Below are 24,364 nucleotides of genomic sequence, written 5' to 3' on the forward strand. Positions count from 1 at the left end.
CAGGGTTATCTCCATCCACGACCCGACGACCACTTATGTTGGCACTAGACATGATTTACAGGAGGCAAGGAAGAAAGTCAGATGCCCATAATCGTCCGGCAGCAGTTAAGCCTATGGCTTTCCCGTCATTTAGCTCCCACATGGATAAAGGGAGGGAAAAAGTGAGCGTGGCGCAACACCTCAGTAGCCAAAGCCGTAAAAAGATCGTGCCGTACGAGGGGACGATCACGGGCGTCAGGCGGGCTGAGCGGTTCGGATCGGATCGTCCACTGCCTCCATGGGACGGCCCGGGTCTCTGCTCTTAATAAATAACTTTTTTAACATAATATTCTTCTTATCAAAACATTTTTCCTACATGAAATGTAAACAAATGGCATGTCTTTTCAATACCATAACGTTGGCGTTTTTGACCAGTTATTAGGGCATCAGGGTTTCAATAGCAAATTTTGTATTTGATCTCATATTTTTTTAAAATTGGATTCATGTCCGCATAAGTTTTCCAATTACAAACCCGGAAAATTGGTTTTAACAAATATCTAAATCCACTTACGTGCAAAGATTTGAATATTTCATGTCCCGATTTGAAGCCAGCCGATTGGATTAAGAAAATTACAAGAATAAAATTCTTTTATTTAAAGGTCATATATGAGACGGTATTTGAGTAACAATATAGGTAAATTCCCATATTCGGGAGCTGTTTGCAAATATCGAAAAGTCGTGCAGCTTTCTGTAATTTACGCCCCGCCTAGAGAAACAACAAACTACAAAGACGTTTGACGCCACTTTGGTAGTTTAGGGGTCGGCGATTAGTTGGAGAAGCGGCGGAGGGAGTGGTCGGGGCTGACCTCTTAAAAAGAATGACGGGAATGTCCTCTCGTGGAATGTTCCCATTCTTGGGAAGGTCGCCCCCAATGGAGCTGTCGACTTCCCGGTGCTTGTCTGTGTCTCCGACGTCCTTTACAAAGATGCCAAGAGATTTCATCAGGCAGGCCACAACGGTGAGCTGAGCTCCTCCCCGGGAGGACTCTCTTGTCCTTTCCCGCCCTGGACCAGTATCCTTTTCCCATGAGACCGTCAAACCCCTGTTTGGTCCATGACTGATTTCATGAAATCCAAGGCTTTCCTCGGTATTGTCAGCACCCGAATTGGCAGCATTAAAAATTATTTTAAAGCAAAAAATTACTATTTTATCAAATAATTTTATTAATTCTTCTTGATGGCGCTTTGAGATTTAAGTGGGTAGTTAATTATCATTTACAATCCATAAAAATAATGTCCACTGATGATCCGCCTTCCACCCTATCTAAACTTTACTTTCACTTTAAAACTTTAAAAATGTTAAAAAAATCACACAGGAAAAGAGTTTGGCTCCACGGTGAGCTAGCGTGACAGATCTATCATATTTCTTGGAAAGGAAAACACACTAGATTTTTGAAGCGTGGCAGAAGGCAGAAGTTTACAATGCGCTTGACGTAAGACCAACCATTGAAGCATAATCTAAGTCATTTTGCATGGCATTTGGCGATTGGAGTATGGTTTTTACAGTGAATTCTTTAGAGACTAATATGCAAACGGCAAATGAATTCAGGAGCACGCAGCTTTTGGGCAGAGATGCAAGCCCCACCGTATCACTTGGGACCCAACCAGCCTCGGAGATGGTGTCAATCGGGGGGCAACATCCCAGCCTCCTGTTCCCCCTTCACACCACCGGCGCGGTCGCCGGCGTGGTCCACCCGGCCACCTCTGCGCATTCGGCGTGAAACTTTTTTCCGGGAGATCGTCTCGGCCCCACTCCATGACGACAAAATAAATTGTCCCCCTCCTTGCTTGGAGAGTGATCCGCTAATCATTTCCTTGCTTGCTCGGCGGTAAGAGTTGAACGGAACAAGTTCCGAAGCTCGAGGACTTGGTTTTTCCCCGGCGGGAGAAACATGTGGGCAGCATTGGAATATGAGGACAATATAGATACGTAAATATCACGATATTATCACATTTTAGTTGGTGGCATTATCAAAGCTCCAAATACTGTATTTTCCCAATGTTTCCAGCATTGCTTTTTTTTTTCTAAAAAAAAATAAAAATAAAAATATAGGTTGCCAATTTAAAAGAATATAGTCAGCTACGATTGGATTGATAAGATGCTAATACAATGTCTTGAATAGCATAGCTTAAACAGGCCGGTTGAGATGGGGCAAGTTGGAATGGACGGCAAGGGGAATTGGGCTGGTGGAGCGCACAATTTTCCCCCACTTGAGAATGTTAAATTCTATATCATCTACACCATAGCATGCTTTTAAGGACAAAGCTCCTTTAATACTAGCATATGAGCCAACCAACCACTCTTATTTTTCATTTGATGATGAGGGTTGATGACATACAACTTATTATGATTATCCCACAAAACAACAACATTTCCTATTTTATTCACATAATTGATTTACAAGAGCATGGATTCATGCATTAGTTATGCAATACGATTAAGACAAATCACCCTTTAATTTCATATCATCACCATTACACTAACAGGGGAACTGACGATCCAATCACTTTTGTACATACAACATTAGTTTTTTTTTTGCTTTACTTGGGGAAATCATCCTCAAGGACAAACTTAGTCAATCACTCGTAGTGTAAAACTCTATTGACCCAAGATTTCTATAATAATGCTACTGAAGTTCAAACCAGCAACTGACCTCCTACCAGCTGTTTAGCCCAATCAACTCGGCCAAGCCTCAAGGCATAGAACAAGAAGTTGATCTCCATTCGTCCCACTTGGATCTTAATCATTCTTGTATACACGAAGTCGAGCATAAGCTAAAAATGGATGGAGAGTGGCATGCAATATTCACCTTGTGTCGCTCAACCACAAGTGTCTTTCATTAAGGCAGGCGCTCTAACCAAACATTCAAGCCAACTTAGCCCACTTTCTTCTTGTTCACCGACTTTTGCTGGATTTAAATAAAATGGAAATACTTTTTTGTCAACTCATAGTCAACTTGTTTTGAATGGTACAGATGAGACTATTGGACGACACCTTCATCTAATCCAATTTTGTAAAAACCTGCTTTTATCAAAACCAAGTTATTTAACAAGTTTTGGATTGTTTGTTTTGAGTGACACACTCAAAACCTCAAGGGGGAAGCAAGGTGCAGGGCATTGATGGCCGGCAAGAGGTGGGCGATGCCATCCCTCTCGGTTCCTGTGAATTCTACCAATCAATCAGTATGGTGTCGTTACCCGACCTCACGAACGGCCCCATGAAAGCGTAAAGCCCGACCGAAGCGATCCCTCCCACCGCCAACTACCGCGGGGCAGGGGCAGCTACCGCTGGCGGTAAAAAGGAAAAAGTAAAACCGGCAGGAGTAGGCGTGCAGCAGAAAATCGGGAAAAGATCGGCGAGTCTATCGTAACCGTCCCGACTGCTCTGACAGTGAAAGGATTAAGAAAAAGAAAAAAGGATTAAATAAATAATTCGGCGAATAGGATTTAATAAATTAGGAAAATAGTGTTACGGAAATAGGGAGAGCCGGGAGCGCGCGTGTAAAAGGACGCGCCATTGAAGCAGCAAGAGAGGGAGAAGGGAGATGTCTGAAAGCGAACGCTCGAACATCCGAATTGCATTTCACTGAGAGAGAGAGAGAGGAGGAAGAGAAGGAGAAGGTTCTGAAAGTGCCATCGCGTACGTTCGACGAGCTATCCGATGGAGATTTAGTGCCAGGTGAACTTGCTTACCGGTAATATGGAGTTTTAATCCTTGTTTTCGTAATGTTAGACGGTTTTGGATGGGTTTATCGGTGGATTTCATGGCGTTGGATGCGAAACCGAAGTTTCGAAGGGTTTCCTGAATTGCTTGTGAGCATACCGAGTCATCGGATCAGTTTTTTGTCCTCTGTTTGCTGTACTTCGCACTTAGCTCTGGGAAATGGTTTATGTAATGGTTGAGAAGCCCGGTTTGTGTTCGATGAGTTTCGGCCAGATTTTGTGAAGTTCAATAGTTTCTTGATTATTCGAGGAGTTCCCGTCTGTGTAAGATCCTCGTTCACGAAACGACGGGCCCGTCCCGGGGGTGAACTGTTGAGATTTACAGCAGTTTCGTCAGATCTTAGTGAAAACCGGCGGATTTGGTTAGATATTGTGCCCGTTGGCGATGTTGATTGCTAGTGGTTCTTAGGATTCTGACGTTTGCTTCGCTGGTCAGAATCGATCCGATTGTATTGTATGTAAATGCTGTTATATTCATATGCTTTCCTATGGTTTTGGTATTTGCAGACAAATGGAGAGGTTATGATAGGGCGCTTTTGACAGCTCGACGCCTGCTCCCCGTCGACTTTTCCAGGCAGAGAATTGAGGAGCTCCTGTAGAATTGGAAGGAAATATGTCGAGTAAGTCATGTTTTCTGTTTGTTCTCTCACTTATTTTTGTATCAATCATTTTCTTTCACTTGGCTTTCTGAAGTCCTCCGAGAGTCTTTGTTTTCCCTTTCCTTTTTCTTTTGTTAATCGCCACGTCTCTGTGCCGTATGGATGCTGGAAGCTGAATCTTTTGGCCATTTATTTATTTTCATAAAAATCAGTTATGGAAACTAAAGTAAACGGATGCAAGATAAGATGCATTTCTTATTTTCTTTGGTCGTTTTAATATCTGGAGTCGTGATTATGGTCACCGTTTCTTAATAAATAAAGGAAACACAAAAAACTCTAGATTTTAATTACTTTTGTTGTTTGTGATGGTTTTTGCGAGTGCTTTCAAGGGCATGGATTTGAGGTTTCAATGCATACTTGACTGCATGAAGCCGCGGTATGAAATATGACATTAAGAAAAAACGGCGTTAAGAATAAGTCAACCTCAAGCCATTTGAGTACGTTCTGACTTTGCTTTGCGTTTGTCATGCTTTTGTTCGAATCGAGCAGGGGCAAATTTATAGATGCCACTCTGTTCACCGCGTCTATAAGCGTTATAAGATGCGATGAAACGGAATAAAGGAGCAGGGTATCCTGCCGGACTTGGAGCCGGGCAAACTTTGAGAGATGGCAAAGATCGTCCTATTGTATTTTCTCTTGTTTTCCTTGACAAAAATATCATTTGGCTCTACTTCGAGAAATCATAATTTTACTGTTCTATCTCCTCTGGGAGAATAAACGGGAACATTTGTCGTAGAGCGTAGAGTCATGATGTGGTGAGCGGGTCTGAGAGAAACATTTCTTGCTTCTGTGATTATTTGTGACGACTTTTTATATAAATCTTAGTTGAATGACGTTTACTATGGTCACAAATGCCATAGAAATCCTTTCTGTTATTTTTCGGCGTTTGATGAACAGACCGTTTCCCAGACGCACCCGAATCTGTTTTCATTTGAGAATCTTCGTTTGTAGGTCTAGATGGGGAACGGCGATCGGATGTTGATATTTCCGAAGATGAGAGGAGGATAACGAAAATAGGAGCTCTTAAGAAGAAGGCCATAAACGCCTCTAACAAGCTTACGCACTCTCTAAAGAAAAGGGGAAAAAGGAAAGTAGGTTGTGGTGTGTCGTCGGTCTCAATCGAGGATGTTCGAGATGCAGAGGAGGAGGAGGCTGTTAGTTCATTCCGTCAGGCCCTTATTGATGCGGATCTGCTGCCTGCTAGGCACGACGACTATCACACGCTTCTCAGGTGCGTTGATTCTGTTTGAACGGGAAATTTTAGACACTCTACACATTGTCATACCCCTTTCCAGATGCTCTATTTTTTTTAATGATTGGTGAAATGAGCTTAGTTAAACCGGTGTCGAATTGTGCCAAGAGAAGAATTCCGTTTGGTAAACCCGGCTTCTTTTTTCGTCGAAAGTTTAAAGCCGAGCACCTAAGCGAGTGAGGTAACCTCCCGTTGGCCACTACCTTGCTACAGAACTTTAACGACGTAGCTGACCTTAAGAAAGCAATATGGGTATCTGATTCCGACAGTTGGAAAAAGATATCGGGTTTTACTTGTTTCACGTATTTGTATGTACTCTCTAGGAATATTGGGTAGTGGAGGGGTTAAGACCTAATTTAAATTTAAAACTAGTCAGTAATATCTCACTGTTCATACTCGAGGTGTTGTCCCCTTTAGATCGTGCTTGCCTGTTCTGTTTCGTGATTCCTGATATTTACATATTCTATGTTCTTCTGTTTATTTCGAAAGATGGCATGACATTGTCCTTTTGCTGTGTCCGAAAATATGCACAGATTTCTAAAAGCTAGGAAATTTGACACGGATAAAGCAATGCAACTGTGGGCAGGTATGCTGCAGTGGAGAAAAGATTTTGGAACTGACACTATCATTGAGGTGAGGAATCATGATTTTTTTTTTTTAAAATGAAGTCCCTTCTATGATCTCAACAACTCTGAATTGTACTTTTATTTGTCACGCTTGTTTGTCAAACTTGCCATGCATAGAAACCAGACCTCAGTATTACTGGGTATAAAATACTTGCAACGAAAACTTCAAGGTGTAAATCGGTTGAAATTGCAGTACATTCTGTATAAGAAGTAAAGCGCCTTATATAACATGGATTATGAATCTGAATACAAGGATGCAGCATATTGACGCCCTGTGAAGTTTGTATTTTCTTCTCTCCATGCTAAGTGCAAAACATTATGAAAGTTAAAAGAACTTTAATTCATCAGAATTATTTTCTTAGGCTCAGGAAGAAGCGTTATTGCAGATGGTAATAAGAGTATAATTATAATCCTTTTATTCCTTTTCTTCTGAAAGTTTTGGCATAAAATTATATATCATTTTGGGTTTTTTTCTCTTACATTTGGATATTCGATTGAACTTATGTAGGAATTTAATTTTGAAGAGCTAGATGAAGTCCTCAAGTGCTACCCACAGGGGTATCATGGAGTTGATAAAGAGGGCAGGCCAGTCTACATAGAAAGGCTGGGTAAGGTAGAACCAAATAAGCTTATGCACACTACTACCCTGGATCGCTACGTAAAGTACCACGTGCAAGAATTTGAAAAAGCTTTGAATGAGAAGTTTCCAGCATGCTCTATCGCAGCTAAAAGACATATTGGCTCAGCAACTACAATATTGGATGTCCATGGTGTGGTATGTTTCTAAGTTCCAATGTTGATTTCTCTGTGGATTTATGTTGGTTGAATAGATCTACAAGAAATTTGTCAGTCCACATGCATTCGTTCTTTCCTTCATTTTTTTGCTGGAAGCAGGCCACAGTAATCTTGTCTGATAAAAGAGATAGGGACACACGGGAACATGGTCATGATGAGATGTCATCACCTATTTACAAATTGCATCCGCAGTCACAGAAAGCAGAACCGTGCTGGTTGGAACTTGGAAGTCCAATGCCTGCATCCACATGCATTCGTTCTTTCCTTCATTTTTTGCTGGAAGCAGGCCACAGTAATCTTGTTTGATAAAAGAGATAGGGACACACGGGAACATGGTCATGATGAGATGTCATCACCTATTAACAAATTGCATCCGCAGTCACAGAAAGCAGAACCATGTTGGTTAGAAGTCTTATGCCTGCATAAGGACAAAGCTTAGACAGGATAGGTTTTGTCAGAGCATAGCCGAGTTCCTTGTCATGGCCAGGTCACAAGGCCCACAAGTCTTTCAAACGGACAAAGTTTTATTTTGAAAGCACCTCTTTCTTCTCTAGTCAAAAGAGCTACCAAGCTGTGTCTGTCCACAATGCTTTCTCTTTTAGCCTCACCAATACTTTTAGTGTTACTGTGCAAGCAGCCGCTTCATGTTATTAAAACTCAATCCAGACAAATTTCGTCCCGAGGAAAAGTAAGTCATTTTCTTCCCTAGGAAGACTCTTATTCATTTCGCATTAAATTGTGACACTGCCGCAACTTATAGTATTTGTTATCCAAAGATCATGGCTGTAAAGGAGTAGCATGCATGTGTACAACTATAACCTTGTTTCTGTCAACCCAGCCTACCATTCTCTGTCCAACATTTTCTTATTTCTGAAACTATGAGCTGCATCCAAAATCATATCTGAGAAATTCCAAGTTCGGGAACGTCACAGCAAAAGCGTGGCTTTAGGAAGTTGCTCCTGTTTTTCCTCTTGGCTTTTCTCTCTTATTCTGCACATTCTTTATGGGTTGCCTTTTGCACTATAACTTGGAAAAAAGATTACATTTGACATGATAAGGATAGCTAGTTACGTAATAGATTCCAATAAGTTATTCCTTCCTACTCTCTGCTACGCTTTTGGCCACCGAAGGCAAATATTCAACTGATATTCACTGGTTCCGTTAGGTTCGTTTCGTGAAACCATACTCACAGCCTAGAAAACCCTTTGGCAAATGTTCCAACTGAGAATACTTGAACTTATTGCTTACAAGTATCACTTATGGGATTTTGCTGGAAAAATCTATAGAAATTATGATAAAAACGTAGGCTTTTCTGCATTGATGATAATAGCTGAACAGGGTTGGAAGAATTTTTGCAAAAGTGCAAGAGAGCTGTTGATGCGCATTCAACAAATTGATAGTGATTATTATCCCGAGGTATTTATCCTTTCATACGGAATACAAAGTGATTGACGGCCTTATAAAGCTTCAGAAGTACGCTTATGTTATTTTTGCAGACTTTACATCAAATGTTTATAATCAACGCCGGACCTGGTTTCAAGCTGCTCTGGAACACTGTTAAAGGTTTTCTCGATCCAATGACTACTGCAAAGATAAACGTATGGATGCTATATGGCTTCTAAAATGAGTTTGAGCTTCTGAAGAAGCATTTGAGCTGCCAATATACTAATTTACACTTTTGGTGCAGGTGTTAGGCCAAAAATACCAGTTCAAGCTACTCGAAAATATTGACTCGCGGTATCTTTGGGTCTCTGTTATCTTTGAGTCTTGGGATCTGATGGATCAGCAACGTTTTTCTCATTATTTTATTTTTACTATCTTCAGCCAGCTGCCGGACTTCCTGGGTGGATCTTGCACATGCAGTGCAGAAGGGGGTTGTCTTAGATCTGGCACAGGGCCTTGGCATGATCCTGAAATTATGAAGGTGTTGTTTGCGGATTATGCTTTATTTATGAATATTACTTCATTTAGATATAAGGGTTTTTGGAGCTCTGATGCTGAAATCTCACAGTTAACTTCTTTTGCTTGTTTAGCTTGTACACAACGGAGAAGTCAAAATCAGACAAGTCAATAGAGATTCAGATGCATGGCTGGGAACAAAATCAAATGCTAGGCCGTCATATCTAAAAGTACAATTTCAAACTCTGAATGTTTGCTCCCTAATTCTCATGCTCTGTTTTATGTATTGTGTATTTCAATATGATGCAGGGAAGAAGTAGTGACACTTCTACAGTTGAGTCTGGGTCTGATTTTGATGATCTTGGTTCTCCAGTTGGTTTGAGGGGTTCTTTGTTCATTCCGCTGGACCCAGTTCATGAAGAAGTTAGTTCCTTTTTTAACTTGCTTGGTTTGCTAGATTTGTGTGAGTAAAACCTCTTTCAGAACATTCTCACTGCCATTTCAACCAGGAGGTTTTAGCTCCTCTCTCTTACTCGTCTCAAAAGAGATACTCATTGGCGGAGCGTATTCTAATCTGCCATTCACATTAATCTTTTTCTTTTTCACCCCTGTTTTTTGCAGGTGCGAACTACTGATACCTCTTATCATAGTTGTGATGATCATTTTGGTGTTGTTGATAAGGTAGTAGATTACGGTCAAAGGGTAACCCTTGAAAGAAGGGCATCAATTTGGAAGAGCAGAGATTCCTCCGCTACTGATGGTATAATAACTAGGAACATTCTTGAATACCTTTCCAGGAACAAAGTACCAGTAGATGAACTGCCTTTGATTATAATTTAGTGCTCTTTATGAGAGAGATGGGCTTGCTTGTTCAGAATTTTTCATTCATCCAACACCTGTATAGTTTTCTCTTTGTTCGATTTTTCTGTTTAGGGCAGACATCTAGTTTGGATGTTTGGAGTAAGGGTCGGCATCGGGCCGATCCGGCCCGATAGCCTGGGTTTCGGCCGGGCCCAGCCCATTTAAAATTTAAAAATAATATTTTAATTAAAAATAATTTTTAAATATAAAATATATTTATAAATAATAAATATATATTATTAAAACAAAAAAAATTAAAAAATTAATTTTTTAATCTGCTAAACAGGCCGGGCCCGACCCAGGCCAGGTTTTTCCCGGCCCAGGCCCCGGCCGGCGGCGGCCCAGTCCGATGCCCAGGCCTAGTTTGGAGTCTTTGGACATATGTGTGCAGGTTATTTTTTATTGTTTCCTCGATTAACTTTCAGCTTCCCAAACTCAGATTGTTCCCCTGACAAAACTGTATCTCTTTGTAAAATATTTTCAAGATATATATATATCTTGGAAATATGTTCTAGAAGTATTCATGTACGTATGCTGTTCCCTCGTTTGTGAAGATGTCACTGTAGTTACTAGATTAAAGTTTCTATTTAATCAATTTTTTTTGTGCTACTTCTTACTTTTGATACTTGTGGGTGTTAAATATCGGTGAAATGTGATGGCTTGTAGTTATTGGTTGGTCTTCAGGTGCTAAAGTTGTCGGCACTACCGAAATGAGGTCAGACAATTATTTCTCGTGTATGGTGAGATTTTTCGTCAGACTCCTTATCGAAGTGTTTGCACTATTCCGTTTCCTCTTTAGCGGCCAGAAACACCAAGAAGCTATCCGTCTCCCAAACGCGATGAAACATGACCAGGTTGCTCATCTCTCTGTCTTGGAAGAATGTGCTCGCCCATGTTTAGAACGTCTTCAGAGACTCGAGACCATGGTTGGTGAACTAAGCGCAAAACCAGCTGTTCTTCCTGAAGATAAGGAGAATCTGCTCCTTGATTCACTTGATCGGATCAGATCTGTGGAACTTGATTTGGAGAAGACAAAGAAAGTAAGTGCGTTGACTACATTTTATTCATTAGCCTGCTGGTCACATAATATTCACTATATTCTAGGTTTGCATATCCTGATGGATCAAAGTCTTCAGATATTCAAGTATCGTGTGACATACTAACACGCTTTCTATTCGCGAGAGTTAATATCTGGGTCGTCTTTAAAGTTTGTTCCTTTTCTTTAGCAAAATTAGGAAAAGGATTGTGAAGCCGAAAACTTAGAAAAGGACATATTCCTGCCTATACATAAGCTGCATCAACATCTCGATAACCTGACATACCATTGTTTCATTTGCGTCTAAGAACCTCAAAAATCATGTAAATTGACACGGGTGGTTCAGATGATAATATCCAATAGAGATTATGATTGTGAATATCCGTATTTCACTCTGACCTCTGTAGATATACTAGGAATTCCTGAATCTGATCTTCCTCTTTCTGAAACTCGCAGGCAATACAGTCTACATTGCTCAAACAATTAGAGATTGCTGAATCCCTCGAGACACTGCGCGATGTCAAGGCACAGGTAACCGTGTGGCGCATTTCTTAAGATCTCTTATAGCATATATTGCACCCCCCACGCATATTCATGTAGACTATGCAGAGAGGGCGCAGGATTTTCTCATCCTTCAATTATTCTTCACTCTTGTGCAGAAAAGGGCCCTTTGTTGAGAGGACATGCATGAAAACTATAACGATACTCCGGAAAAATTCCCGAAGAATATACTTGTATAGGCATGTCCATTATTTTCGTGTCCCATGAGCTTTTTTGGAGCTAATGTGGGCCAGGTGTCAATCATCATCACATAAGCAACCATACGGAAAGCAATTTCCTGTACATTTTGTCCGTCAGTCGTCACTAATGGAAATTTTACGCAAGTCATGCTCTCTTTCTGGCGATGGGGAAAGAAAGCGACGATATTCCCTTTTTGCCAATTTTATTGTGATAATGTATTGATCAATGCAATTTCTTTGTTCACGAGATGGTTGACTTTTATTTGAACACGTACTAGTCAGTGGATTCCGAGGGGCACTAAATTCTATGTGCCCTGCGGCACTCGGCGAATATAACAAGATTTTGAAGTGAGGTACTGTTATATATATATATATATTTGCTACTGGAACAAAAACGACACCGCTTCCCCTTTGGGCAGAAATGCTCGCAGTTCAAATTCTATGGAAATCCTTTATTCCTGCATGCCGTTCCACCGCTTTATGTGCCCCCATTTGAGTTACAAGCCCGCTTTACTGAGCTCGATCTGCAAACCTTTCATTCAAACTTGCTTTTCAGATAAATTAAGTTACGATTTTGCTGAAAAGACAGCTGTATTAGGAGCCTTACATTTTTTTTTTTTTTTTTTGGTTGACGCAAGTCAATTAAGAGTCTGCTGTTCACGCAGGTTAACGTCAGTTGAGAGGTAGATAAAATGCTAGTAACATCCTTGTCGTAACTCTAAATAATTGTAACGCAAGACCATCTAAGCTGAAACTTTTGTTGGGAAGGAGTGTCGCATACTTTTCTAGAATTGGAACAAAACGTCGACGAATGCTTCCACATTTGCTAAAGGACATACCAAGGCCAGGATAGAGGCGCCATTTATGCAAAAGACGAGTGAAATGCGGAGGCTAAAAACCTTAACGATAATTAGTATTCTGTGAGACATAACATGAGGCCCCCGCTGCATATCCTATGTCTCTGCTTCACTCTTTCCACGATATGCTCTTCGTTGTGCAAGCACCTTAAATAAACGTCCATATCAAACGAGCTAATAGAACTGGATTCACTTTTAGATTTTTCGTTGAACGGATCTCCAGTAACCCTATGGTATGAATCAACTGACATAAAGAACTTCGAGTCATTTGCATCATCTGGGCTCCAACTACCTCGGCTGCTTGTTACATGCTCATTACTTTCACATCTCAATTTGCCTTCTACACTTATCACCTGCGATGGAAAAAATGTTAGTATGCATCAGTGACAAAATTAAGCAGGTTTCATAACGAATAGTCCAGGTATAAAAGGACCCATTGATGGTAACCTACAATCTAAATATTTAGCTATGAAAAACATATATCTTCAGCATGTGCAAGAGAATAGAGAAATTGGCCGGTTGAAAAAATTGAAACTAGGCGTTCAAGGATATGAAGATTGACCTATGAGCATCAAATCTGGCTACTTTTAAGATATCCGTTGACAAAGAATAGTAGACTTAAATTCATTCCGGCGGGACAATTTTCATTAATAAAGTTGATATTGAACCATAACAGATCGGTTCTTCATTCTATGGACAACGTACAGGTGCTCTCCAACTGTTTCCTTTACACATGCTTTATGAAAAAATCATACAACACCCACACGAAGGATGTATGTAAAGCAGTTTATGACACTAATGAAATTATAAAACGTAATTATGAAATAGGCCATAAAGAACATCAATGTTGGAACATACTAAGACACAACTCAGTCAAAAATGTAAACCAAGGTTTAGAACAAATGGAGACAATTTTCAAGCATGTCAACTGAAAAGTATATACATCTATCTTGAGAATTAATAATTTTGTCAGCACACAAAACCATAGAAATAGAAAAATATAATTTCATCTCAAACTGTTCAGCAGTTGTGTCACGTGCATGCATTTACCTGAGCAAAGTCATGCATATGTCCCTTGGATATTGGTGTTTCAAATTTATCTCCCAACAAGAAGGATGAGTTATCGTGGCTTGTTTCCCACTGCAGCCAGGGAAGAAGAACCCCATCCGTGTCAGTAGGTAGGGGATTGCTGCATGCATTCCTTAAGACACAATCTCTAGAAAGTGTGATTTCTCCTAAAGTAGCATCACTTCGTTCATCATCAAAAGATGAAAAATCTGTATCTTCAACATTGGAAATGAAATCCTCAAAGTATTTCTCAGCCTCCTCGGTCAGGCGTCTTGACATTCTAGTTCTATCAGTGCTTCTCTGAAAAAATAATGGATGGTATCAGCCAACTGAAGTGAGACACTGAGAAAATCAGAACTGAAATGCCAATGGAGGAGTTACTTTTCTTGATCGTGAAGACCTTGCAGGTTCAGGCTGCTTTGGATTCAGAAGCAGCTCTCCAACAATCTTAGAAAGTTCACGGCCTCGCTGCTCCTCAACAGCCAACTCAGCCAAAAGCTCACGCTTCCGCTTGTCCGACTAAGAAAAAGACATAGATTATCAACCATTATAAACGGTGTTAGACTGATGCAGCTAACCAGATACACAGATATTGCTGGTCAATTCAAATGATAAGACTATGACAGCCCCAAATCATATACACCAAACAAAGCAGAACTAGACATTAACAAGAATATCTTTTACAGGAAGAAAGCAGTAGCCACTTTTGCAACATTTAAAAAAAACAATTAAGATTTTTTCAGCAAATTAAGAAAAAAAGCAACTAACATATCTTTTTCTGTAAACTTTGTCATGACACCTAGCCAAGCCAGTAAACAGGTCAGTGGTCATAGGAAAGGGAAAGATAAGGCATGGAACTTATACAAGGAAAAAAAAGGAACCACAACAAAGTCTTATACTTTCTCTCGAATACTCTTGCTTGCATATGCAAAGAAATTTCCTAGAATTTTAGAAGTCAAAAGAACAGGAACACTCATGCGAAAACAAGAAGTTAATGACATTCATGCAATGGATATGATGAATGCAAACTGCAACTTCTACAAGATAGGTTAGTGGACAACCACTGTTTGCATCCCTTGTCAACCATGAATGCATGCACAAATATGCTAAATACATTTAATAAAATATGAATGTCGTAGTGAATTTTGAAAAGTTAAAACATGTCATAAATACACAATTAACTAACAGTTATCTAAAATACATTTAGAAACTTTTTTGTTTAATTGATACCATGTGTTGAGAACAAACATTTGTCAAGACATAAAACTTGACCAGATCATATTTGACAAAACAATTTCAAGTAAATAATACAAAGCTATGTTGTTGATATGAAACTCACATGGCATAAGGATCTGACAAAAAGAAGTACCAAGTTTTATCCACACCTAACATTGTTAAATTAGTTTGACTCGCCATATTTGGACTCAGTGAGGTTTAATACCTGAATCCGAACCATTTACATGCCTCCAAGTAGATCTAAACTCAGAAATTGTAAGGAACAACTACACAACAAGCAAGTACACATAATTGTTGCCGGTTTTGATCATAGAATGGACAGTAAAGCAAGATAGAAGATACATGAGTCCGACTGAATCAAGCAATGAAGTTTTTAAGTGAGAACACAAATTAAATCTGTTCAAATCCCACCTTCCATGAAAAAACAATACATACTGAGATAGGACGCCATGTTGTTAGAAAAGAATATCTTAAGAAGACAATCAATCTCCCTATGTCTAATCAGAATATCAAATTGCTGATTTCTTCACCAAACCTTTGTGCTCTCCACAGTTCAATTTCCTCCTTAGTCTTTAATAAACTCAGTTACAGCTTTCCAAGTTTTGGGGGTCATAGAATGAACATGTAAATATATTATATGTCTGCTCTTTACAGTTTACTTATATATATATATATATATTTGTTTATTTATTTATTTATTCATTTATCCATATGCAATTGCATATTATTGAATATATGTTTATCTGTTTGTACATATGAATAAATATTTAATGCATATAGAGCTAGTTTCGACAATTCTTATTCTCATGCTTTTCTGTATTTTTGTTTCATACTTTCTGTATTTTATTTTTTATTCTATGCTGTAGCAGGCTAGCAGCTTTAAGCTGGCCATTGGAGCTGCCAGACCTCTACTTTCTCCCACTCTCTTGTACATTTTGTTTATTTCACTCACTAAAGTTTTTTAAGATTCGGGCCTTAGTGTGCACCAAGTGTTTGTGCTTTGTTTTTTCTGTGTCTTGTTTCTTCGCATGATATCACTTGGCTGTATTAACGATTAGTAGTTATGCATCAAGCATGTGATATTCCACAGCTTCATATAATGCCATTAGGCCCAGGTTCAACGTGGGGTTCCACAGGTTTTTCAAAAATAAAACTAGCAGAGAAATGAATTTAACAGGCAGATCATGAGGATAACCAGCAGGCAAGATTCCAAGTTGGCACCTTACAGAATTTTCAGCCATATACCAGTAAACAGAATCCCCTCTACCAGGTATCTATGTTCTGAAGAATTGAAGAGGCTTTTCCCCCATAGTACCTGTTGCAATACTGCAGTATAATCCTTTTTTATCTTATCAATTGCTTGTCTAACATCTTTAGCATTGCGTCCTAAGCAATCACCATCAGCTAGCTCATTTGAATTTGCTTTCACCATTGCCTTGCAAGAGACAAAAATCAACAACAATGAGACAATAAGTTGATGTTTCATTTGTTAGTAATCAAGCCAAAAGTATCAAGAATCAGAAGCCATATACCATAGATGGAGGAAAGGATTCAAAAATTCAAACTTACATGTTCAAGCTCTGTCTTGATCACAGCTACAGCCTGCCTGACTTCTTTACGCATAGCCTGTCTGACTTCTTTACGCATAGCTTCATATGGTCCTGCTTCTGCACCAATTCCCTCGCCATCAGGATGTTCGGCCTGAAAGAAACACTTCTTTTAATAATTCACACTGTCATAAATATAACCATTTGACAGCTAGAAACAAGAGGATGTGAGGTACCTTTCTCTGAGCATAAACTGCCCTTATTGTCTTCTCTCCGTTTGTATCATAGCAAGTATCTTGTCCTTCATCATCAGTCAGGGCAGAAGAATAGGCATGCTACCAAAAGAAGAACCAACAAGATTTCAAATTATTCAGCACATGCATTTTTAGAATAACAAAGCAACATACAGACATATACTCAAATGGCTAACCCGAGATGATGATAAGTCCCTTTGACTCAAAGATCTCCTCAAGCCACATTGATTGTTTGGAAGGCTGGCACGACGTGAGGATTTGTTTGAAAATCCATGTGTGGACTTCACACTCTCAGATGCCACAGGTTTAACATTATCAGCCAAAGTATGCAAAAGGTCTTTGTCACTCTAAAGCCAAGAACAAGAGAGAAAAAAATTAAATTACTTGACCTCAAAAATGAAACAGGAGGAGAGATTGCCAGATTCTACTTAGGCAGGAAATGAGTTAAATGCAGACCCAAAAAGAAAAAGGCTGAAAAGCACATTATTAATATCCTAATGCTCGAAATTCAATTTCTTTAGCAAAAAATTTCCATTGGAGCTAGTTTGAGAACTTCCCGTGCTGAATGATGAATGCTAGGATTTGTCATCTGATTGCCTTCTTACAACTATAGAATTTGTTCCGAATTTTTTCTTACTAACATTGGCTACTGCCCTTGTTTTCAATAGAGGGAAGACTCAAGCAACACAACGTAGTTACCAGCACTTCTTCATTCCCACCCGAGCTAGGCTAAGTAGGATGGAAAGGGAGCAAGGAGCAGTTCATAACCACCAGGAGAGAAAGCAGATTGTGCCACAAGATACATTCATTTGGTTAAGCAACTCATTGGGCATTAGAAATCTAGTGATAAAGGTGGAATAAGGAATTCAACCTGGTTTTGGCTCATTGTTTGCAGGTGATGGAGATACAGCTAATGCATTGGAGAATTGGCCCAATTTCTATTGGACTTTGATTGATATGGTGGGCTATCTATATTCTATATCATCAGATAACAATCTAGGCCATTGATAGCATATCCAATCTAGACATCACGTTTCAATATTCAAATAGCTGATCTCCTACTATCTTCAAATTTCAATAGTACCAAACATACGAACTGGCCTATACATGCCATAAGAGGTACCACAAAATAGCAGTGTTACTCATAGATACTGCTAGTAACTGGAGATCACTGATTCGTTCTTGCTAACCATAGTTCCATTTATATGATTTGCTTCATAATATCAGCATTGATGCTCTTGCCCTACAGCCTGGAATAATACAAAGTACTCTGCTGGTAATTGTAGTCAAATTTTACAAGCCTGGAAATGTAAGACCCCTACCATTTAACATAACAGCTACATCAATTCATGCAAATTTAAATGCTTAGTAAATCAGCTAATTTTAAACAACCAAAAGGGGAATGGATGTTCACTAGAATTCCATCGAACGAAATCATGCTGCAGACAATAAACTGCAAATCGAACCTCGCAAATGAGCATAAAGATCGTGATTTCCAAACTTGACTAATTAAAAAAATAGCCTCACTCAGAGAGTACCTCCGAATCACTGAACTGATACGGCGCAACAGATACCGAACGCCGCCGTCTGCCGCTATCAACAGAACCCTTCGCAGCCCCTGCGCCGTCAGCTAGCCTGCCCGGCCTCGAAGCCGACCGTCCTCTCCTCTTCACTGCCTCCGTTTCTGACAGCCTCGCACAAGAACCCCTCTGCGTCGCCCTTCCCCTATCCTCTTCAACAGCAACCTCAGCCAGAAACTCGTTCACAAGATCCTCAAGGCTAACCTCCGGAAACGCCGAGCCGCGCTCGGTGTTCACAAACCTCCCGGAGTTATCACCAGTTGCCCCGGACTCCCGATCGCGGAATGCCGGGAAACGAGAGGGGCCGCGGCTGAGGCTCCGCGATCTTCGGTGGATTCCGCTCCGGTTAGACGATCGGGCATCTTCCTCAGTCCTCCGCGAGGACGTCGATGAATTCTCCCCCGCTCCGATCGGCGAACGCTTCGTCGTAGATTTGAACGCGGCGGTGGCCATCTCCAGCGAGAATCCCGGCTGGGGTAACAAACTCCGGTCACCGATTTCGACGCGCAACCAGAATTCGTCGTCTCTTCACATCTAGGGTTGGGATTTTTCAGGATCCTAGGGTTCACGGGAAGAGGAGGAAAGAAGAGGGGAGCCCGAGGCCGATAGAATGCAGCAGGTACGACATGGCGGAGGAAACAGAGAGTGAGAGAGACTTGAATTTCGGGATCGTCGGAATCTATCATTTCATTTGTGTAATTTTAATTTTGAGGGGTGGCGTTTCGGTTGAGGGGTTTAAATGGTCTTGACCGCCACGTGGCGGTGGAACCGCTGGCGGAAACGGTCGGGCCGTCGGATCAATTTGAAAGGAAAAAGAAGCGATCGACTTCCCGCCGTTGCTAAGCGAGCTCTAATTTAGTGCGATTAGGCCACGTTAAATTCCTTAGGAGGGTTTAAACTTGGGCCGTCGATTTTGGAGGATGGACGACTAAGAAAGTGCCGGAACAAGCCTGTTGTTACACGGTTCAATTTTTCTTTCGTTTTTAATATCTACGGTATAAGTTTGTACCTAGACTGACCAATCAAACCACTACCCATACAAAAACTCCAAAGAACAAGGGACAACTAACTTTACCTCAACTCAAAGACTTAGTGATAAATAAAATACCAAACATTCATGAAGAATTTAAAGTGCAGTAAAAAATTTGCTTATAGCTAATCAAGCTGATCATGAACTGGTGATTTGATTCCCATTCGACCTAGGACCAAAGACAAGGAGGAAGGTTAAAACTCAAAATTTTGAAATAGGTCCGGTTCTATCAAACAACGGATGGATTTTGTAGAAATCGAACCCAATTCTAAAAACAAGTTCCAAATCCTTTAGGGGTTTTGAGTGCTTGTGCTCCATTAGGTTACGAGCACCTTAATTTCGTTCAATCAAACAAGGGAAGAACAAACCTGGAGAATTCCACCACACAAGATGGAGAATCAGAATTGGAATCCGGTTCGCATTCCATATGTTCGAGGACTGAAGTTCCTAAAAACTTCATTTCTATTCTGTGGGATCAAACCTTACCCATAGGAAGTATTTTCGAGATCCGCAGTTAAACAAATGGAGAACTTGTGTACCGTCCACTTATCTTATAAAGCAGGTGAAGAAAGATAAATTCATGGGGGGGCCGACTTTATTCACCAGGTTGGAAATCTGTCTGAGATTTCAGGGTCGACTTTTGTCCCCCTGTGGTCGTTCTTGCCATCTTCACTGTTTCTGGCTTCTCCTTCATCTTCATGTGAGATCAATCAACAAAGGCGAGCTGGAATGTTGCCACGAGTTTCGGATCATGAGGAAGAAGTGGTATTGCAAGAAAGCTACTCCACCGGTGCCCCCCATCGTCTTCGTCTCTTGGAGAAACGGTTTTGCTTCGCAAGAGATTTGCATCTTGGACGAGATTCCCTCCCTTGACCAGTGACAGTGATTTCACATGTTACACATCTCCCTCCTTCCATGTGCAAGTGATCTTCTGTATGCAAGTAATCAAGCATAAGATGGCGATCATAACCAGTCTTTTATTATTATTATTATTATTATTATTATTATTATTATGATGCACAACTCTTAGAATCCGAATATTCCCTCCAATGAGACTTCATCTTTATGACATTTAGGTTTGGATAGCGAGGGAGTGTGTGTGTATGCATATGTGATTAAAAAATAGTCATTATATGAACATTAGTGATGGTTTATAATGCAACAATGATTCATGAGTTGAGAAAGATTCATGGTGCTTTTAACGATAGATTTCTACTTTCAGCCATTCAGTAACATCCGCTGTTGTATACAATCAATATATATATATATATATATATATGTCATTATATGAACATTAGTGATGGTTTATAATGCAGCAATGATTCATGGGTTGAGAAAGATTCATGGTGATAGATTTTTACTTGTAGTTATTCAGTAACATCCGCTGTTGTATACAATTCTTACATACGCGCACGCACACACACACATATATATATTCAGTCAGAATGGCTAAATGTGGAGAGCCTATCGGTAAAAAATCATAAACCTTGATTAAAAACACTGTGAACTTTTGCTGCACAATAAAACGTTGCTAATACTCCTGTAGTATATTGCTTTTAGTGACAATTTTTAAATATTGTCATCCAACAACATTTAGCAATCAACTGATTTTGATTCATATATAAATCATCATAATGACTTGATATGAAGGCTGATCCATACAATTAAAGTGCATCATAATTTTCAACGCACATTTATCCTTTTAATTTCATCAATCATTCATTTCAAGTTGTTATCAAGTATGTGGAAAGCACTAGCAATGTTGGGCAAACTTCATTATCTCGGTGGTTGGTACTATTATGTGCAAAAGGTCGCAGTATTGTTGTCAATTAACTTTATGTTTATTGATTAAAAATTGTTGTATTTTCTGTGGTTTTTCGAGTTTTCCCATTGTATCGGAGGAAAAAGAGAGGACGTAAACATGTGCATGGGCAAATGCACATAAATTTTGCAAAAAGTCTTCTAATTTTAGTGAAGTAACAGAAAAGTGTTTAAGTTTTGAGATTTTCCATTTAACTGCCTGTTTTCTTTGATTATACTTCTGTTCGATCGTTTCAATGTAAAAATTCATTGTGCGTTTGCAAACAATTCATTCCTTTACCAAAAAAGTGTGTGTGTGTGAGAGAGAGAGAGAGAGAGTTGGCTAGCATCTAAAAGTTCTAATGCAGCTAGCTAGTTCAATTAGTTGATGTTTTGCAAAGAAATTGGTGGCTTTTTTACATGAATACTTTGTGGAACTTCCTCCAATTGTTTTCTTACTAGTCTCTAAAATAAGATAGAAATCTAACACAAGACTGACAGACGGAGACGAAATCTTAAATGGAAAATGAAATATATAATTTACTCAAACGTTGGCCTTATTTTCCTGAAAAGGATTGGTATTGATGCACATTTTCAAAATGTAGGCTTACATATATTCCAAGCTTCAATTATCATGAAGCTAAAACTTAGATGATGGTCGTCGCTGTAACATCAAAACGAAGTGCACTCTTTGGTAGGTGGGAAAAGTTGACCAGTTGCCATCTATTTGTTCAGGTGAGCACGAAGAGTAGTTAACAAAAAGGTCAGATGCATCTAGAACTTGCTGCTAGGCAGGCGATGAGACAGGTGTGGGCAATTGCCCACACAGAAAATTTATTACTAGTACTCTGTCCCTGCAGCTAGGCACTTTAGTAACTGAGTCTGAGCCCAAACGAAAATCCAAATACTATTGCATCTAATATTGGATCTAAAAGTAGAAGAATCTAGATCTGAATTGGCTTGACCCAACCTATCTAGTCAGTTGTACCAACGTAGAAGAAAAGCAAACGTTGTTTATGGCCTTGAACGCTATCTCGATGATTGATCAAAGTTTGAAATTTACTCTCTCTCTTGATCAACAGTTCAGCTAGAGGGCGTTTGATAATTAAGAAGAACATTGTGCTTTAGAATAACGCTTATAGAACATAGGTTTCAAATGTACCAGATTCTCGTTCCGAAGGTTTCAACTATCTAATTTTGTTCCAAACTAACAAAATTTCATTTCAACTTTTCATTTCACTGCTTTTATGAAAAGGTATACCTTACAAGTCCCGAAGTTTAAGTCACAAAGGTGTGAGTGCAAGTAAACGGTGTAGGTTTGGGCACAACATTTTTTATGAAATAAGCACAAAAGTGCGACAAAGTATATATCAATGTTTTTATGTAAAGCAAATAAATTCATAGCTAGTAGTTTGTAATCATCAAAGTTCAGTTAAAATGACACTATAACTTCATACATAAGACATTAAAGTAGAAAAATGAAAGCCTTAAGAAAGAAAAGCTCATATCTGAATCCGATTTAAATATGGACCATGTAGTGTTTGGTATGTTATAATTCTGTTCTTCCCTAACTTTCCCTACCAACATTGGTACTGGTACGTCACTCGAGATGGAGTACCCATGTGACATAGCCCTTAAAGTATGGAAGTGGCATACATCAAAGTTAATATTTCACAGCTAAACTTTGGCTGGCCAATAACTTCTTTCAATATTTTAAAGGAAAAAATATTTACACAACGGTACCTTTATTTTATTTTATTTTTTTGAAAAAACAACAATGATGGAACCAAATATTAGTATGTTTCCATGATTGGGAACAATCATATAGCTATTAGATAACATCTATATTTCCAAAAATCCAACTAATATCTATAAAACCAACAAGAGATTCATTCCCATGGCTACTGAACTTGAGATCCATATAGTTGGAAGAGAAGAGTAGCTCAATTTCTTTGATGTGTCACTTGGAATAGTGTAGTTGTAACACCAATCGAAGTAACGTCATTAATTTGAAGTTTCCTAAGAAGTGAAATTCTATATGGTTTTAGAAATTTATTCTAGTTATTAATGGCACTGAATCCAGTGTTTTTTAACATTTGCTCATAGTAGATACCTATTAGGGATGTTAACCAATCAGATTCGAAGCAGTCAATCAGATATACTATTAACCATATCTATTTTTTTGGATATTCAGATAGATTTGGATATGAACTAAAAAAAGTCAAATCTGAATTTCAATCTGAAATTTGATTTTGCAGTCCAAATCTGACTTTTATATTCATATTCAAGTCTGAATAATAGAATTTGACTGATTTTTAAAATGTAAGAGCGTTAGGTATATGACATTTGTTTAAACTATTGATAGTTTGAAAGCTCTAAGGAATTAAGAATCGAAGAAATGTTCTCTCTTTGATTAGTTTCGAAAATCACAGGATTTCTCTGGTGAGATTAGCTAGTCGTTCAAGTAAACAAGAAATTAGGTGACCCTGTTTGAACAGGGCTTAATAGGCCCAAAGTAAATTCAACCCCGGCGTGGGCTCGAGCTACATTACCGTTGAGCTCGGGTTATCTTGAACCAAGCTCCGCCTAACCCAAGTCTTATCAGGTCAAACCAGGCCAAGCCCATACCAATTCGAAGCCAGATGAGCTCAAACTCACAACTTAGTCCGGTGCAACCTGATTTTGTTCAAACATAAGCTTCATAAATTCTTCGTTTCACCGTATTTTAAAAGATTGAGAACCATATCGATCATAAAATTCAGACCATCATTGTAAAAATCGGTTTGTGATCAGGCTCAATAGGGCTGAAGATTCAGTGAATGGACCGAGCCAGCTTAATTTAGCTGAATCCGTCGCCAATGGGTTAAAAATAATAAACTATCACTTAAAAGAATAAAAATATAACAAAACAAATAAAACAATGTCTTAAAATGTTATAATAATAATAATTCAAAGTTGACACATGTCACTTTTTGGCTATTGGACAACTTGTAACAACAAGAAAGTCTAATATAAATCTATCCTTATAAATAATGTAACATAGTATTTCATATGAATATGCTGCAATCATAAGAAAGGAAGTTAGGTAATGTGACCGATTTGGTTTGATTTGACCCACTGATTTTTTTGACAATCTATGATGAGGCGGAGATAAAACCTGAAAACAAAGACAAAAAGTCCTTCGGCCACAGTAAAATTTATGCCCATCAAACGTCACCTAGAAGACAAAAAATACTATGATCAAACAAGTGGGTTGGTGAGACCCACCACGGTTGGCGCACATGGGCTTGCTGGGGGAGAGGGAGGGAAGAACGTACAGGGAGTACTCGTACTCCCTGAGCTCGTCTCGGGAGGACCCGCTG

The 24,364-nt window shown here is 39.3% G+C and overlaps 2 protein-coding genes across 5 annotated transcripts; one reads left to right on the plus strand and one right to left on the minus strand.

Annotated features, from left to right (window-relative positions):
- The first annotated feature begins 3,531 nt into the window (after nucleotides 1-3,531).
- On the plus strand, nucleotides 3,532-11,877 carry LOC116250231 (phosphatidylinositol/phosphatidylcholine transfer protein SFH8-like). Of its 4 annotated transcripts, XM_031623770.2 has the most exons (16): nucleotides 3,532-3,718; nucleotides 4,270-4,382; nucleotides 5,373-5,652; nucleotides 6,207-6,306; nucleotides 6,808-7,074; nucleotides 8,433-8,510; nucleotides 8,591-8,692; nucleotides 8,782-8,831; nucleotides 8,919-9,018; nucleotides 9,128-9,223; nucleotides 9,303-9,416; nucleotides 9,615-9,753; nucleotides 10,539-10,569; nucleotides 10,654-10,894; nucleotides 11,347-11,421; nucleotides 11,550-11,877. In XM_031623770.2, exons 2-16 carry the CDS (start codon nucleotides 4,376-4,378, stop codon nucleotides 11,565-11,567), a joined length of 1,698 nt encoding a protein of 565 aa, XP_031479630.1. In that variant the 5' UTR covers nucleotides 3,532-3,718; nucleotides 4,270-4,375; the 3' UTR covers nucleotides 11,568-11,877. The 4 variants fall into 4 exon arrangements, with proteins under 4 accessions (XP_031479630.1, XP_031479628.1, XP_031479627.1 ...); XM_031623768.2 differs by having other exon boundaries at nucleotides 3,532-3,734; nucleotides 10,539-10,894; XM_031623767.2 differs by having other exon boundaries at nucleotides 10,539-10,894.
- Nucleotides 11,878-12,491: 614 nt separating this feature from the next.
- LOC116250232 (uncharacterized) lies at nucleotides 12,492-18,861 on the minus strand. Its single transcript, XM_031623773.2, has 8 exons — nucleotides 18,131-18,861; nucleotides 16,769-16,939; nucleotides 16,575-16,673; nucleotides 16,361-16,492; nucleotides 16,107-16,226; nucleotides 13,937-14,074; nucleotides 13,538-13,855; nucleotides 12,492-12,840 (listed from the first exon to the last, which is right to left on the minus strand). Exons 1-8 carry the CDS (start codon nucleotides 18,623-18,625, stop codon nucleotides 12,541-12,543), a joined length of 1,773 nt encoding a protein of 590 aa, XP_031479633.1. The 5' UTR covers nucleotides 18,626-18,861; the 3' UTR covers nucleotides 12,492-12,540.
- Nucleotides 18,862-24,364: the final 5,503 nt, after the last annotated feature.

Source organism: Nymphaea colorata, chromosome 3, assembly GCF_008831285.2.
Source record: "Nymphaea colorata isolate Beijing-Zhang1983 chromosome 3, ASM883128v2, whole genome shotgun sequence".
Classification (NCBI taxonomy): domain Eukaryota; kingdom Viridiplantae; phylum Streptophyta; class Magnoliopsida; order Nymphaeales; family Nymphaeaceae; genus Nymphaea; species Nymphaea colorata.